The following is a 16,617-nucleotide window of genomic DNA, read 5'->3' as shown; positions in this document are numbered from 1 at the left end:
TCTCCTGCCCGGGCTGGCTTTGAACCGCGATCCTCAGATCTCAGCCTCCTGAGTAGCTAGGATTACAGGCGTGAGCCACCAGCGCCCGGCATCCATCTTTATTTTTTAAAGGAAAAATATTTGTTATAGACTTGGTGGAAATACTAGGAAAAGAAAACTCCTTCCTATTTTCAGTTTGTAAGGTTTTTCTTTAATATCATTTTTTAATCAGATTTCTTTCTTCCATATTTTGAGGCACTAGATTTCTTTTTTCATTAATTTATTAATACAGTGGATGTTAAGTATTAAATATTAACATGTTTGAATTCCAGGATAAAACACCTTGGCCCTGAATTTTTATTATACAGTTAACTTCTATTGGCTAATATTTTATATATAAGCCTTTTGTGTTTGTGAGAGTTAAGTAATGATTTTTTGTCCTCTTTTTCTTTATTGGTATTAAATATATACCATTTCAAAAAGAGTTGGTATGTGTTCTCTTCTGCAATTAAAAAAAATTATAACCAAGTCTGTCAAGATTCTATAAAACCTTTCACAGTTTGTTATTTTCTCTGTGGGGAGTTTCTGTGTGTGTGTGTGTGTGTGTGCAGATGCCAGTGTGCCAGCACTTCACTTTCTAGAAGCTCTTCTATTGTAGAAGCTGTTGAGTAGAGGGATTTAAATTCAGGGCCTTATTGCCGTGCCTTAGCTCTTTCACTCAATGATGGCACTCTATCACCCGAGCCACAGCTCCACTTCCAGATATTTGCTGGTTAATTGGAGATGAGTTCCTCTGCTTGGGTTGCGTAGGTAGGGTTACAGGTGTGAGCCATTGGCACCTGGTTGTGGGAAGATTTTTAAAAAATGACTAGTTCTTTAATAGTCATCCAAGTCTTGGGCCTTCTTTTCATATAAGTATTGCTAAATGGTTATTTTCTAGAGATTATTCATTTAATCCAAGTTCTTAAGTTTTAAAAGTTTATTGCCATAAAATTATTTATAGCAGTCTTTTATCTTTCAAATTCTGCTTATATGTGTAATTATGACCTAAAATTGTCCTGTGATCTCAGTCCTCGTAATTGCCTTTTAAAACCTTTTCCCTTTATCTAGCATCAAGGAAGTTTGTCTTTTTTCCTGTTTGTGTAAAGAAGTAATGCTAACTGGTACCCTCTCTACTTTGTTTTAGTTTATCAGTGGTTATGCCTTTTTAAAAAATACGATTTTTTCTTCATACTTTTTTTATTATTATAAAGGTAATGTACAGCAGGGTTACAGTTATATAAGTCAGATAAAGAGTACATTTCCTCTTCCCTCTTGCTCTCTCTCAGTTTTTTCCTACAAGTTGTAGAAAATGTACCTACATCCCCACCTACAAGTTGTATAGTTGATTTTCAACATAGTGTCTAGTGAGTACAACTGCTGCATTTATTCACCCTTTTTCCATTTTTGTACCTCTCCTTATCCTTCTAAAGACAGATCAATGAACAAACAAGCCAAAAGAAAAAGAAAACAAAAGCAGCAACTAAGAAAAATCCTGTTTCCATTTCTTAGAGTTTTTTTTCAATAAATACTATTTTATATGATCAGATGCTCATAGATATTGCACCTTTGTGATCCTCTCCTAAGAATATCCTCCTTTGGTCTCACTGTGTGTGAATGCCTAGAGACTTGTGTGATTTATCACGTCCCAGTGGGGTTTTTTTTGTTTTTGTTTTTGTTTTCCATTCAGTGTGTTTACTTATAGATTTATAGGCATGTTCTAGCTACCACAAATGAGGAAAAACATGCAACCTATGTTTTTCTGGGTTTGGCTTACTTCACTTAATATAATTTTTTCCAAGTCTTCCTATTTCCTTACGAATGTTACAGTATCATTCTTTTGGATAAGTAGAATTGCATTGTGTATATATACCACATATTCTTGATCTATTCATTCACTGAGGAGTGACTGAGCTGATTCCATCTCTTGGCTATAGTAAGTAATGCTGCAATGAATATGGTTGTGCTGGTAGCTTTAGTTTGGCCTTTTTGTGTTCTATTGGATAAATGCCCAGGAGTAGAATTGCTTGGTTATACAGAATCTCTATGTGTAGTCTTTTGAGGAACCTTCATACTGCTTTGCTATTAGCTTTTTTTTTCTTCCTTGACCCACCTTTCTCAAGGTAGACACACAGCTAATTCTTAAATCTTCTTTAACATACAAATTTAAAATGTAGTTCTGTCAACTTTAAATTTCATGATGTAACTTTTGAGCTGCATTGTATAGCAGTTTTCAAACAGTATGGAGTTTTAGAACAAATTGCAATTTCTTTTTTGACCAATGGCTTATTTAGAAATGTACTTTAAAACTTTTAAACCTTCATAGGGCTTTGTTATTGATATCTACTCATCTTGTCTGTCTGGTTTTGATCTTTGCAGTTTGTTGATGTTTGTTATAGCCTGCTGTGTCAACAGTGTTTTCACAATATTTTCCATCCGTGCTTGAGTAGATTGTGTATTTGGTAAATGTTGGGTCTGGGATTTCATCCAAGTCAGTTAAGTTAACCTTTCAATTCTACTTTTCACATTTATGCTGCTTCAATCATAAATTTTCCAAGTAGTTATCAATAAATCAAGGTATTTTATCATAGTGGCTTGGCTCTAAAATCTGTTGTCAGACTTTTGTTATAATGTTATTTAAATTAGATTATGAGATTATGAGACAGGAAAGAACTGGAAGGCTTGTGAGATTACATGGTTATGAATTAAGCTCATGGCTAAATATTGAGAGAATTCAAATGATTCCAAATGAATCCAAATGATTCCAAATGATGTGTGTGTGTGTGTGTGTGTGTGTGTGTAAAACATGAAAATTTTAATCCTTTTTTAAAGATTACCCAGACCACTTTTGATTGAGTAAAGTATAGCCTTAGTAAACATCATACCAGATCTTGGCACATGTTAATTTTACACAGAATCCACTTTGTGGAGCCTCAATGCAATGCTCAGGGTCTCTGCTAACATTTGTTGGAATCATTCATGGCAGCTTTTAGTACATGGGTCATTTTTCCCCATATTCTTTAATAAAGTCTTCAGTGTTCTTACAGAACTTTTTGTGGTTTTTAGAGTTTTCTGCTAGGTTGGATGGGGGGTGGGGGGGTTGTTCACCAGTGCCACGAAGGACTGGGTTACTTAGTTAATCTTAGTTGCTGGCTTTTCTGGTTCTCAACACTAATGATATCAGACAGACCTGCCCTCTTCATCAATATTGATGTGAAACATCTTTATATCTTATTTATATTTATATTTATTTGTGTATATATGTCTGTGTGTATGTGTGTGTGTTGGTACTGGGGCTTGAACTCAAGGTCTGGGTACTGTCCCTTCGTTTTTTTCAGTTCAGGGCTAGGGCTTTACAACTTGAGCCAGAGCTCAAGTTGTCTTTTTAGTAGTTAATTGGAGATAAGAGTCTTATAGACTTTCCTGTTTTGGTGAGCTTTGAACTGCAGTCTTCAGATTTCAGCCTCCTGAGTAGCTAGGATAACAGGTATGAGCCACCAGCACCCAGCAAGATCTTCAGTGAATTGAATTGATACTCTGCTGAAAAGTTTATTTTGATTCTGAAGGCCACTTTATTGTATGGAGGAACAACAAGTCCTTGCCAAGTCAATAAATTCGCCTCATGTACCTGGATGTTATAGAAGTAACAGTTTTCATTCCACCTTTGTATATCTTGCAAGCTCCTTTATCATCTGCCAGCTGGCTACCATCTAGGACCTTACATTTATTTATAGTTTTTGATATCCTCCCCTCTTTTTTTTTTTAACGCTGGGGCTTAAACTAAGGACCTAGGCATTGTTCTTTAGTTTTTTCACCCAAGGTTGGCACTATGCTACTTGAGCCACACCTCTGCTTCTGTGGTTTTTTTTGTTTTGTTGTTATTGTTGTTGCTGTTGTTTTGGTTAATGGGAAAAAGAGTATTGGGGATTTTCTTGTCTGTGCTGGCTTTGAACCTTGATCCTCAGATCTCTGCCTCCTGAGTAGCTAATATTTCAGGTGTGAGCTGCCAGCATCCAGTGATTGTGCTGCATTGTATAATGGGAGAGTTATTTTAGTGTGTTTTATATATATATGTGCATATATATATATGAAATATATATATATATATATATGGTTAATTAACATTAGAGTTTCGTTTATCTCCAAACCAAAGTCATCAGCTTTCTCTCCTGGCTGAGTTAGGAAAGTATAGACTATGCCCCATCAACGGAGTGAGTATATTAGTGATGACTGGAGGAGTGACCATGTGCTCCATTGCCTAAGCCGTGATGGGGATCACACCAAGCCAGCAGTGCTGACTGGGGATAGTCAGAGCCACAAGACAGAGCCCCCAAAATATTTAGTATTTATTATTGACTGTGGCGACGTGCGGCTCCCGTGTAGATCCGTGTCACAAGCTGATTGAATTATTACCTTGTGGAATTTTTATGCTGTCTTGGCTCCAGAGGTGTTTTTATGCTCATTCCACAAATGAATAAAACAGGATCTGGGAGACTTCTCTTGCAAATGAGAATCGGCAGGAAATCTAAGCCCCTGGACCTCCATCAGGTCCAGACTTGCCTTCTCCACTGTGCTACCTCCTGTGCTAGATTTGTCTGCTTGTTAGACTGACATCTCATCTTGCTCTCCATTGCTGTTCAAGTCATGGTGATGGTTCTGTTTTCTGTAAGTCAGGGCAACCTCAGACTTTAACATGTATGAAACCGCCCTGGGCTCTGCTTAAAACAGATAGAGTTAGTGGCTGTGGAACAGGGCCAACATCTTGTCTTTCCAAGAAGCTAGATGCCAGTCTCTACTTGCTCTGTGCTCCATGGACTTGGTTCAGTATTGTTCATATATAATTCGTGTGTAGGCATGAAATTGAACTAGAAACCAGACTTTACTTTTTTCACATGAGAAGAGGGTTAATTTTTTAGTCTTCCTTTTTTTTTGGGAGGTGCATATTTGTGTTGTGACATTGGAATAGAAAGCATGTGGGAGTACTGGGAGTCAGTGCATAGCAAAGCTGTACACCCAGGGTGAATAGGGAGGCTGCCTTTAAGGCAGGTAAGCAGTCCGTGTCTCTTAAATTCCTCCATTGCTTTATTTCTCCCTCAGGGCTGGGAGGATGATCCCTGGCAGTCATGATTATATCTCCCAGCCCAGAGCAGCAGCCTTGATCTTGGAGGGCTGCTGGGTGCAGCTCCAACTCTTCAATCTTTTTTTCTCCTAAGGCAAAGCCTGCTTTCAGTCAATACACAGCCAGTTTTAAACCAGTTTCAGAACATTGTAGAGTTTCACATTGCCCCAATCTGCTAGCAGCATGTTTGTAAAAGAAACCTGAAGAATAGCTTCCAGCGCCTGAAGTCTAAAGTTCATTTAATAAATACTACTTTGAGCTGGCTCATGCCTTTAATCCCAGCTATTTGAAAGGTTGAAATCTGAGGATCGTGGTTCGAAGCCAGCCCATGCAGGAAAGTTATCTCTTCATTTATCAATTTAACTTATTTTTTAACTTATTTAGCTTATCTCTTGTTAATTTACCAACAGAGCCAGAAGTGAAGGTGTGGCTTAAATGGTACAGTGCCTGCCGGCCTTGAGCTAAGGGACAATGCCAAGGACCTGAGTTCCATTCCCAGTACTGGCTCATATACACAAAAAATTTGCTTTGAGATAAACTCATGCTCTCAAATCATGTTCAGAGTAGTTTGTAAATGTAGTCTCTGATACTTAACTGCACTGGTATTTGTACAGATTGTAGATTGGAAAGGCTTTGTTGAAGGGCTGCTCTTTCTGCTGTAAATCGAGAACATTTGCAACGTAGGTTAGCATTGGCAGAACTTGTTGCTTTTCAGGGGAAGAGTGGTTGGTGCTGGCTGAGTGGCACCGTGGGGGTTTCTAGAGCAGGGCAGAGCAGCCCAGTGAAACCTCTGAGGCAGTGAGGACACACTACACCCCTAGCTCACAGCCCCAGGCTCCTTCCTGCCCAAGCTCTTACCAGCCGGCCTCACCAGTAGGCTCCCTATGTCACCAGTAAGTCTGGGAGTCTTCTGGCCCCAGCCACAGGTCTGATTTTTTTCTCCCAAATTCTGGGAGAGCTGACGATTGTTTGGAGCTCAGGATGCAAACGTCAAGATAGAGCACTCAAAACTTGGGGGCCTTAAAACAAATATTTTAATCCCCCCAAGTTCCCAAAAGGACAGATGAGCCAACAAAGAGAAATGGACAGCTTTTTCTGTCACAAATGACTCCTGTGTTCATTTTAATATCTAGGGTAGTCCCTGCCCCTCTGGCTGTCCACAATCGCAGATCAAATATTTTCCCCTGAATTCTGGGAAAGTGGACTAGTGTTTTGGAGCTAAGGATGCAAATGAAAAGAAAGCACTCATAACTTTTGAGCCTGAAAACAAATATTTTAACCCCCGCCCCCAATTTCTGAATGCTCAGATAAGACTCATGGACTTATCCTGTTCAGACTGGCCTTGAACCATGATATTCAGATCTCAGCCTCCAGAGTAGCTTGGATTATAGGCATGAGCCACCAACACATGGCTATGTTTTTATTTTTGGTTTTGGTTTTTGTTTAGCAACTCTTCCAACAAGCTAGGCACTAGGCCTGATTTTACTGCTGTACCTTCTACCTCATGGCAGGACACTGGCAGGAAATATGAGCAGCTTGCACCAGCAAGGGCCAGGCAGTGGGCTTACCTGGGTACTGTAGATACACAACTAAAAAGTATAGAAGACATTTGTCATACATAATTACCTACAAGCTCCTGGTTCTCCAAAAAGAGATAGATACCCACCAAATGCTTTGACAATTTTTATTGTCTATTTCCTTTCTTTTTAAGTAGGAAGTGGAAATTTTTACCATTTCAGTTCTTGGCCTAAAACATGGAGATTTGCTGTTTGGATTTTCTACATGTTAGAAATTAAAATCATTGTAATGCTGTTGATTTTGAATTTATAAAGTGGGTTCTGACAAGTACCCTTTAACTAATGCAGTGAGATAAATATTTTAAGATGTACTTTACAACCCTCATATTTATCTGGATCATTTTACTATCAAATTTGTGTCAAATTTGTGCAAAGCCTTCAGGTCTTTAGTCCTTTCTGGACTACGGAATTCTGGATAGGAGATCTAGATCTAGATCTACATTCAGAGCAGTGGGACTGAGCTTCCCTGAATTCAGTTTGAGACTTTTTTGTCCGTTGTGGGGCCTGACCTCTGGGCCTGGTGCCGTCCCTCAGATCTTCAGCTCAAGGCTAGCACTCTACTACTTGAGCCACAGCACCACTTCCAGCTTTTTCTGCTTATGTGGTGCTGAGGAATCGAACCCAGGGCTTCAGGCATGCAAGGCAAGCACTCTGCCACTGAGCCACCTTCCCAGTCCTCAGTTTGAGACTTTTTAAACTGTAGAGGAAATATGTGTTTAAACCTTTTCCTTTTCTTCTCTGAAACTGAAGGAACTGAAAAAAAATAAAAGTCTGTTTCATTCAATAGTATATTTTAAAGTAACAAGGTCTTTGCTATTTTAAGAAATATTATTAAGGACACTTGTTAAGAGATTGGCTTAAAAACTTCTTTCCTTTCTGCTATGGTGAGTCTTACAGTGATGGAGTTTTGTGTTTAGACAGGTGTGGGTTCTCCAGTAGGTCTAAGAAGGTCCATGGAATAAGTAGGATTTCTGTATGAACTGGATGACAGCATCCACTGCCCTAAGGTCAGGGGGGGTGCTCAAAGCCCTGACATGTCTTCTGTAGCACATTCTCCACATGCCAGTAGTATAGCAGTGAATGGAGTCTAAGAAAAACTAAGACGCTACCTGTCACTACACCCAGAGATCAGTAGGGGAAGAATTTTCTAGCTTGGAAATTAGGGAGCTTGAAGTAGATACTGGTCAACATGCATTTGCTTATACTGTGAGAACGTGATTGCCTTAACCACACCAGACTTAGGTCACTTTTCAATGTCATGGAAGTTATTATAAGGTTACGTATGGCTCCAAGTGTTCATTCTGTTTGACTGCATTAGATGGAAGAGCCCTAGGTTTAGGAGACAAAAATACAATGCCTGTTCTATTCTATAGTTCTACTTTCAGAACTTACTGGATTGTTTTCAGTATTGGTTTTCATGACATTGGTAAAGTGCTATTTACAGAAGCAAATAAATAGCGGCCAGAAGACATTTCTCCAATTTGAAGTTTAACATATCTTCCTGTCTATGTATCTGTCTGTGTGTATTTGTTTACTCCACATCTTTATCTGTTATTATCTCAACTGATTCCACTGTTTGGTGATTGTAAACTGTGCAGTAGACATAGGTATGCAGTAGTCTTTGTGGTATGTTGATTTAATTTCCTTCAGCTACATACCTAGTAGTAGTATGGCAGGTCATAGAGGAAGTCTATGTTTTTGGAGGAAGCTCCACAATGATTTCCACAGTGGTTGCACTAATTTACATTCCTACCAACAGTGTTTGAAGGTTAAAAGGGAAATATTTAAATTTTTTGAATAAACAGTAAACATTAATTAAAATCAATGGTAAGAATTACATATAGAAAAAAGAAAAAACAGCAGAGAGCTTCAAAGGGGAGGGAAAGGACTTCTCTTAAGTGCTTGAGCTGATGCTCAGTGGAGCTTAGGAGTTTCTACATGTCTGCCTCCACATCCAAAGTTAGGTTCTCGGTCTTAAATTGCAATTAAACTGGAATTTATCTGCTGGAGCTAAGTTGCTCTCTGCAGGTAAAGGTGGGTTGATATCAGACAAAGTCTGTGAGCCTACTAGATCTCTAGAGCAGCAAGGACAGTCAGAAATTAGAGGTCCATTTGTCCTAAGTGACCCGGACATCTTTGAGATTGAGGTCAGCTGTAATGTGGACTGTCTCTTTAGACAACAGCTACTGGTAGAAGAGGATTTTCTTCACAAGTGGTGGTCAGAGACATCTGCTGCTGCCCAAGTGCTTTCCCTTAGGATGGCTTTTCTTCTTCTTCCTCTGGTGGAATAGAGTGTGTGTCTGGTACCATAAACAGATTCACATCAGCTGCACCTTGTCATGGTTCTTCATCTTCTGACACAGCTTCAGGAGACTCTGCCTCAGATGCCATGGACAAGAAATCCTCCTAATGCCCTGTGTTATGGCTCTTCTGCTGCCACTGAAAGTGGAGGTGGTTGTTCTTCACGTGTTGCCGGCAGAGGCACATCAAGAGATACATCGACTGCACCTTGTGCTCTTTATCATCTGACACCGACGTAGTGATGTCTTCATAATATGCCGTGGGCAGATGCACAGCAAGATGCAGAACTATGCTTTCATGTTATGGCTGTTCAGATGATGACTCTTGTGAGGCTGGGTCTGTCTCAGCTGCTGTGAACAAGACCATATGGGTACATGGCAGTGGTTCATTTATCACAGATGAAATGAACACAGCCATCTTGTCATCCAAGGTAGCTAAAGCACATACTGATTCTTCAGCTGCTGCTGTAGCCTGACATAGCTTTGTCTTCAGTGGGGTGAGCTCAGTCCACTGGGGGTCCACCACAGTTAGCAACTGGGATTGACATGGAGGAGTCTGAGCAGTGTCTGGATACTTTCTGACCTGGTCTGGGCTGCCAGGAGTGACCTACTTGTCTCTCCATATAAAGGACCAGAATCATCATCTGGGTCTGATTTGGGGTTAGGGTCTGGGTTGATCCAGTGTCTGCAGGTGTTGACCAGGTGCTCTTTGCAGGATCTCCTAAAGTCTGAACTAGTAAAAATCAAAGCAGCAGCAAGAAAATGTGATCGTCACTTTGCTGTCTCTGGACGTTTTCCAGTTAGGGTGGCTTTGGAATGTGGCTGCCTGCATATCTGGGTTTCAAGTTCTCTCTCTCTCTTTTTTTTTTGTGTGTGTCAAGAATGAGTTCACTTACTGGGGTCCTCTTATATAAGCCCCTCCTTTGATAGGAACCCCACAAAGTACCCCTGAACTTCTGACTGCTTCTCATAAGACATTCACTGTTTGCACAACACATTTTATATCCATATATTTGTGTGGTGGTAGGGTTTATATTCAGGATCTCATGCTTGCTGAGTACCTGAGCCACCCCATCCCCCCATCCATCAGTTTTGAGAGACTTCTTTTTTCGATTATCCTTGTCTTACCTACTCTTTTTCTCTTCATTCTTTTGTGCTGTTGAAAACCTAATAAAGTACAGAACTAAAATTCACTTCACTGACTTTGCTCTGGAATGTTCCCTTTCCTGTATAGGTTTGAATCCTGAGGATATTGGCCTCTAAATAAACAGGAAGGAGAGTGTTGTATTTGGCTTTCTGGGCTAAAACTGGCATTTCTGGGTATTGTCTACAGAAAAGAGAGCTGAGCCTCTGGCAAGGCCTGTCAGTGGCTGGAGTTGGGACAGCTGGTCTGCCTGTCCTCCCCACTCTCTCCTGCTCTCCCCACCACAGGCTCCTTACTGCAGCAAGGTGCCTCTCTGTGGATCCTTCTACTTCTGTCCAGGATACCATCCACCTCTGATCTTATCTCATCTTGTTAACCACCTCCACCCCCTATTTCCTCTCTAAGCTCAGGGAGAGCCCATCAGAGGGGACCTTGTTGGAGCCCTTCCCACCCATGCTTCTAACTAAGCTGTCCTTTCTCCTGTGATTTGTGTAGCCTCCCCTCCCTGCTTCTCAGTTATCCCCGTCCCCCTTTTTCTCCTGGTCGCTTCTGCATCTTGAGGTTTTGCCCCTCCATGGTCCTTCTTCTTCAGCAGTTACCTTTAAATCATCTTTGCATTTCTTAACCACAGAGAAACATTTCTCCCTCACCACCTTCCCACTGCTGCTTCCTAGCCACTGCCAGGCCCCAGCAGCTGGAGGCAGAGCAAAGCACAGTCCCCCAGTTCCCCCTGGGTTGGTGGGAACCTTGCTCCTCCATCCTCATCGGAGACCTTTTCTGAGGATGCTGAAAATGGGCTAATGAACAAAGCCAGGGGGGCTTTTCTTTATACACTGTGACATTTGTATTTCAAACTCCCCAGCTGCTTCACAAGGGGTGGGGCCTGACCTTGGAGGAGGGGTGGAGCCTGACTGATGGGGGGGGTGGGGGGGAGTGGGGGGCCTGGTGGTTGAGTTTGCTATCCTTGTCAGGCACAACCTTTTCTCTTTCCTCTTTCCTGGCTCTTGCTCTCCCCACCCTGGGCCCATAGCAACCTGCTGGTTTATGCCCTCTGCACCTGCTGTTTCTCCTGCCTGAGTTCATCTCCCTCCATTTCCCTTCTTACCTAGGTAACTCTTGTTCCTGTTCACGGTTTGTCTACCTTGTTTCCCCAGTAAACCTTCATGGTCCTGGTATTGCCCTGCAGTGCCTCGCTTCCTGGCACTCGTGATAGGCAGGATTCAAGTTGGTGCTCACATGGAGAAACGCTTGGATACCCAGCTGACTGTGCCACCACTTTGTCCCTGGTGCCTAGTATAGGGAGGCTTCACAGAAGGCTTCATGTTTGTTGAAGGAAAAAAATGTTATTCATGTTTTGTGTTGTGAAAGTAAGATTGTTAAAACTTTACAAAGTATGAAATATCTCTTAAATAGCTTGTCAACATAGGTTAAAATTTTAACATAAGTTAAAATACGAAGGTTGAAATAAGCCTGAACATTTTGCTGCAGTGTGTTAGTAAGTGCAACTTCATCAAACTTATAAGAAAAAATTCTGAGGTGGGTGCTGGTGGCTCACACCTGTAATCCTAGCTACTCAGGAGGCTGAGACGTGAGGATCATGGTTTGAAGCCTATATATGCAGTAAAGTCTGTGAGACTCTTACCTCCAACTAACCATCAAAAAAATTGAGAAGTAGGCTGGGAAGGTAGCTCAGTGGTAGAGTGCTTGCCTTGCATGCATGAAGCCAGGGGTTCAATTCCTCAATACCACATAATCATGAAAGCCAGAAGTGGTATTGTGGCTCAAGTGGTAGAGTGCTAGCCTTGAGCTGAAGAGCTGAGGGACAGCACCCAGGCCCAGAGTTCAGGCCCCAGAATCCAAAAAAAAAAAAAAAAATCCAGAAGTGGAGCTTGGCTCAAGTAAGTGGTAGAGTGCCAGCCTTGAGCCAAAAAGCTAGGGATGGTGTCCAGACCCTGAGTTCAAGCCCTAGTACCAATACAATTTTTTTTTTAAATTTCCATTTGAGGACACTTTTCTTTCTATCATATAGATAAATGCTTTTCTGTAGAGAGCTCCAGGCCCATGGCCTGTACAACATGTATCAGTCTGTATCAAATCTAAAATCACCTTTTCTCCTGGTGTCCTCCCTGCCTGTTCTTCCTTTTCTCACCTTTTGTCTCCTCTCCCCCCTTGTTCTTTTCTTCCTCTATTTTATTTTGCTTATCTATTTTAAGATGAGATCTTGCTATATAGTACAAGCTAGCCTGGAACTCAACAGCTTCTTGCTTCAGCTTCCCAAGTGCTGGTATTACAGGCATGTATCATCACACCCAGCCCTAGTTTGCTTTCTTATAGACAAGCTGTAAAGAGAAAAGAATAGGCTGCAGATCTTTGTCTGAGTTATCATCAAATCCTGGTGTACTGTAGTCAGTCCTTCACTTAAGAAGTGAGTCAGAGCTGGGCAGGATAATGGCACACTCCTGTAATGCTAGCTACTCAGGAGGCTAAGGTCTGAGGATAATGGCTAGAAGCCAGCCCCAGCAGGTAAGTCTATGAGACTCTTATTTCCATGTAACCAGCAAAAAGCTGAAACTGGAACTGGCATGGCTCAAGTGGCAGTGCACTAGCCTCTTGAGGGAAAAGGTTGAGCAAGAGCAAGAGGCCCTGGGTTCAAGCTCCAATACCAGTGTGCACACACACACACACATAGACACAAGCGTCCCCCCCCCCCAACTCATTTACAACAATTCTTGTATTTTTTCAAGAATCTTCAGCAAATTCTCACAGAGGCCCAGAAGCTCTGTTCTGGGCCCCAGAGATGTACAAATAATGAATGTGGGCCCATATTCTTGCCCATGGGCCATAATATATACAAATTGATGATCCAGTCATCACCAATGTCTCTTGTAAATGTGTTTCTCTTTAAGGCCTTTTAGAGTAATTTAGATTGTAAGTAGAGTTGTAAATATCAATAGTAATGATCCTTAAAGATGAAGCACAGTGGGGTGGGAAGGTGACTCAGTTGGTAGAGTGCTTGCCTCACATGCATGAGGCCCTGGGTTCAATTTCTCAGCTCCACCTAACTGAAAAGGCCAGAAGGGGCTCTGCGGCTCAAGTGGTCGAGCACTAGCCTTGAGCTGAAGAGCTCAGGGACAGAGGCCAGGCCCAGAGTTCAAGCCTCACAACTGACCAAAAAAAAAAAAAAATGAAGCAAAGTATCTTCACCTCCATTGTTAGGTTATTTCCATGAGGGTGTGTATATTGTAGGTTTTGGCCTAATTATTAGTCAAATAGAGAAAGCCTTACATCAGCAGAGACGTTGAGTCATGTCCAGCCAAGCTCTATAGTTCTTTCAGGTTGGAAAATTAAGAACCCACAGTTTGTTAGCATGCCAACAGTCAGGTCATCAAGTCAGTTCTTTTTGTTTTGTTTTGTTTTTAAAGCAAGTTTTATGGAATATTTAAAAGAAATAAAAACATTCAGGCAGCCTGGAATTTAAATTACACAGGGAGCACATAACTTCATTCCAACTGAGCTTTAAAATCCACCTGGATTACCCTTCAGTTCTTGACATTTTAATCTCTTAGTCTTATCATCCCTTATTGTGGGTTTATAAGTTAAGAGCACACTTGATCCAACATTCCCTGGAACAAAGGGACAGGCAAAGTGTCTGCTTTGGGGTTTTAAATAAAGGTTAAAGATCAGTGCCAGCCCCTTGTGTCCTGAAACCCTGATTTTTCCCCCCCTCATCTGCATATTCCGCCTGGATAGTTAGAACCTGTTAAAACTAAATGCAGTTAAAACTAAATCCATGTTGTCTTGTTAAGTGAAATATTTGAAAGTAATTATTATTTGTAAAGTCTAAGCAGATTTTGTTACTCATTTTCTCCATGTGATGTTATTTTTAAATCTCCTGATTCACAGTGTACTAGTGCCTGGCTTACCAGCAGGCTTAGCTTACTCACATCTGTGTCCTTATGTTTTATGAAGCCACTGCCAAAGCACATGGTGTCCCGTCTCTGTGAGTCTAAGAAGGTGTGTGCTGCTGCAGAAATGCAACTTCAGGTATGTGCTCTCCTCCAGGCTCGGGTTTCCTTCATCATCCACCTAAATCCTTGCCAAGGCTGCTCATTTGTGACTGTAATTGTGCTGCTGAAACATCTTGCATCTGACTTCAAAGAACATAGCAAAAATCAGGTACCTGTGGCCCATTCCTTAATCCTAGCTGCACAGGGGGCTGAGATAAGAGGATCACAGTTTGAAACCAGTCTGGGCAGACAAATCCAAGAGCCCCCACACGTGGGGGCTCAGATGCTGGAAAAATCCACTGTATGGACAAAACCATAATTTATAATTGATTTGTAAATTGATCAGTTCAATAGAATAGCCTTTAAAATGAGCATTACTTGCCAAAGATCTTGGGTTTTTTTGTTTTTTGTTTTTTTGTTTGTTTTTTTGGTTGGTTGTGGGTCTTGAACTCTGGGCTTGGGCGCTGACCCTGTACTCTTCAGCTCAAGGTAAGTACTCTACCACTTGAGCAACAGCGCCACTTCTGGTTTTCTGATAGTTAATTGGAGATAAGAGTCTCACAGATTTTTCTGCTCTGGCTGGCTTTGAACCATGGTCCTCAGATCTCAGCCTCCTTAGTAACTAGGATTATAGGCGCGAGCCAATGGTGCCAAAGATCTTTTTTACTTTTTTTGGTTCCTTGAGAATTCAATGTCTCAATATGTGACCTAGGCTGGCCTTGAATTCAGGTCTTTCCTGTCTGTCTCCTGAGGGCTAGGATTACAGCTATCATACCCAGTGCAAAGGTCCTGTTTTACTGTTATTAGTAGTAGAAGGACCTCCTTGTAGGAGTTTATGTTGAGACTTTCTCTTTGAAGTTGTTCTACTGATTTCCTTTTAAAATGAGAAGACATTTTTTTCCCCTCTTACCCTCTTAAATGAATAAGCCAAAGAGTGCAGGTCTTATGCCAGGATAGGGCTTGTGCCCTGCCATCCCACTGGGGCTATACTGTGGAGATTAACAAGGCTGGAAAGGAAGTGGGTTGCCTCAGCTTTCCTAAGAGGTAGAAAGGCATTTTAGGAATTGTGATGTGGCATTTTACCATGCATTGTTTTAAAAACACTGGCTCTGTATTGGTCGTAGAAATGCATAACCCACTGGATGGGAAATTATATTGGTGGCTTGAGAATTGTTTGACATCAGCAGATAAACATAAATTAAATACACATTACTTTTCTCTCTCCTTGTATTAAAAGAAATCATGCTGTGTTTTTTTTTATCATTTTTAAAATTGAAGCTCTTGAAGTCTGACTTGTTGCTAGATTGTATAGTTCAGATTGGAATGATGAGCTCCAATACCTAATACTTTACGGTGGTAGAGTATAGGTAAAATGCAGATGAGCAACTTTGGCTTCTCCAGTTATCTTTAGGCATTGTTACTCATTATACAACATAGAATTGGAAGAAATATGTATTTAGCTACATATTTAGATTACCACTTAGAAGAACACACTATTTATGTTTAGGGACATGTCTGTCTTTTTTGAGGAAAAGTTTAAACTTGGCTCTCTAATTTAGAGCCATAATTTTATATCTATGTGAAGCCAGAAGCCACAGTTCATTTAAATTTTTTCTTTTATCCAAACTAATCCTTAGTCTTTCAAGTCAACAGCTGCACATTCTCTGCAAATTCCATTTCTGAAGTAGAAAGATACATATCAGAGGCATGAGTGCATGTCCTTTTTTTTTTTTTTCCAATTTTTGCTTTAAATAAGGCATGTTGACTTTGTTCTGTCAGGTAAATTCCACCCTGTATCAGTAATACAATTCAAATTTTGAGGAGAAAAAAAGCATATTATCTTTCCTCAAGGTATCCTGTGCAAAACTTAGTTCTCAGTACTGTGTAGGCCGCAGATTCATGGTCAAACTTTCTTTGACCCTTTATTCTCCTGTTAGATTTCATTGGCCTCTCCTCTGTCTAGAGGTGGCTGGTCCTTCCCTGCAGGTCCCTCACCCCATATGGCAGCTGTTCCTTTGTAGTTGGAGACACAGGTGTGGGGGTCCTTGCTTCCAACTTTCCAACAGCCACCTGGAATTCTTGGTAACATCTGTACTTACCAGATGCTATACTGCTGTTCCTTTCTCCCTTTCCCCAACACTAGGTAGGTTCTTTCATGCATTCTAACCATCTCATATCTCTCAGGATACTAGGAAGAAACCAAAAACTATATGATTATCCAGAGGCTTACAACTTAGAACTTTCTCTCTCTCTCTTTCTTTTTTTTTTTTTAATATTTCTGACTATTTAATTTTGGCAAAAATTCTAGTTTTGGGGTCACAAACTTAACTTGCTATATTGTACATAAAGAGAACCTTACTATAAGATTCAAAACTCCACCATGTCCTTAATCATGAGAAGGCTGAACATTACTTTTTATCTTTACCATGATCTTCAGTATCTTGGTATTATG

The 16,617-nt window shown here is 40.9% G+C and overlaps 1 protein-coding gene across 1 annotated transcript in view; it reads left to right on the top strand.

The window, feature by feature from the left end:
• The window catches only part of Mipep (mitochondrial intermediate peptidase), a 112,258-nt gene that overhangs the window by 48,296 nt on the left and 47,345 nt on the right, over positions 1–16,617 (top strand). The window contains exon 8 of the mRNA XM_013013248.1: positions 14,128–14,202. Coding sequence (XP_012868702.1) covers positions 14,128–14,202 — 75 coding nt within the window. The remainder of the gene's footprint in view (positions 1–14,127; positions 14,203–16,617) is intronic.

This window comes from Dipodomys ordii, unplaced genomic scaffold (assembly GCF_000151885.1).
Source record: "Dipodomys ordii isolate 6190 unplaced genomic scaffold, Dord_2.0 Scaffold1, whole genome shotgun sequence".
NCBI lineage: Eukaryota > Metazoa > Chordata > Mammalia > Rodentia > Heteromyidae > Dipodomys > Dipodomys ordii.
Note: the sequence above shows the minus strand (reverse complement) of the source record. Positions and strands in the feature narration are given on the sequence as shown.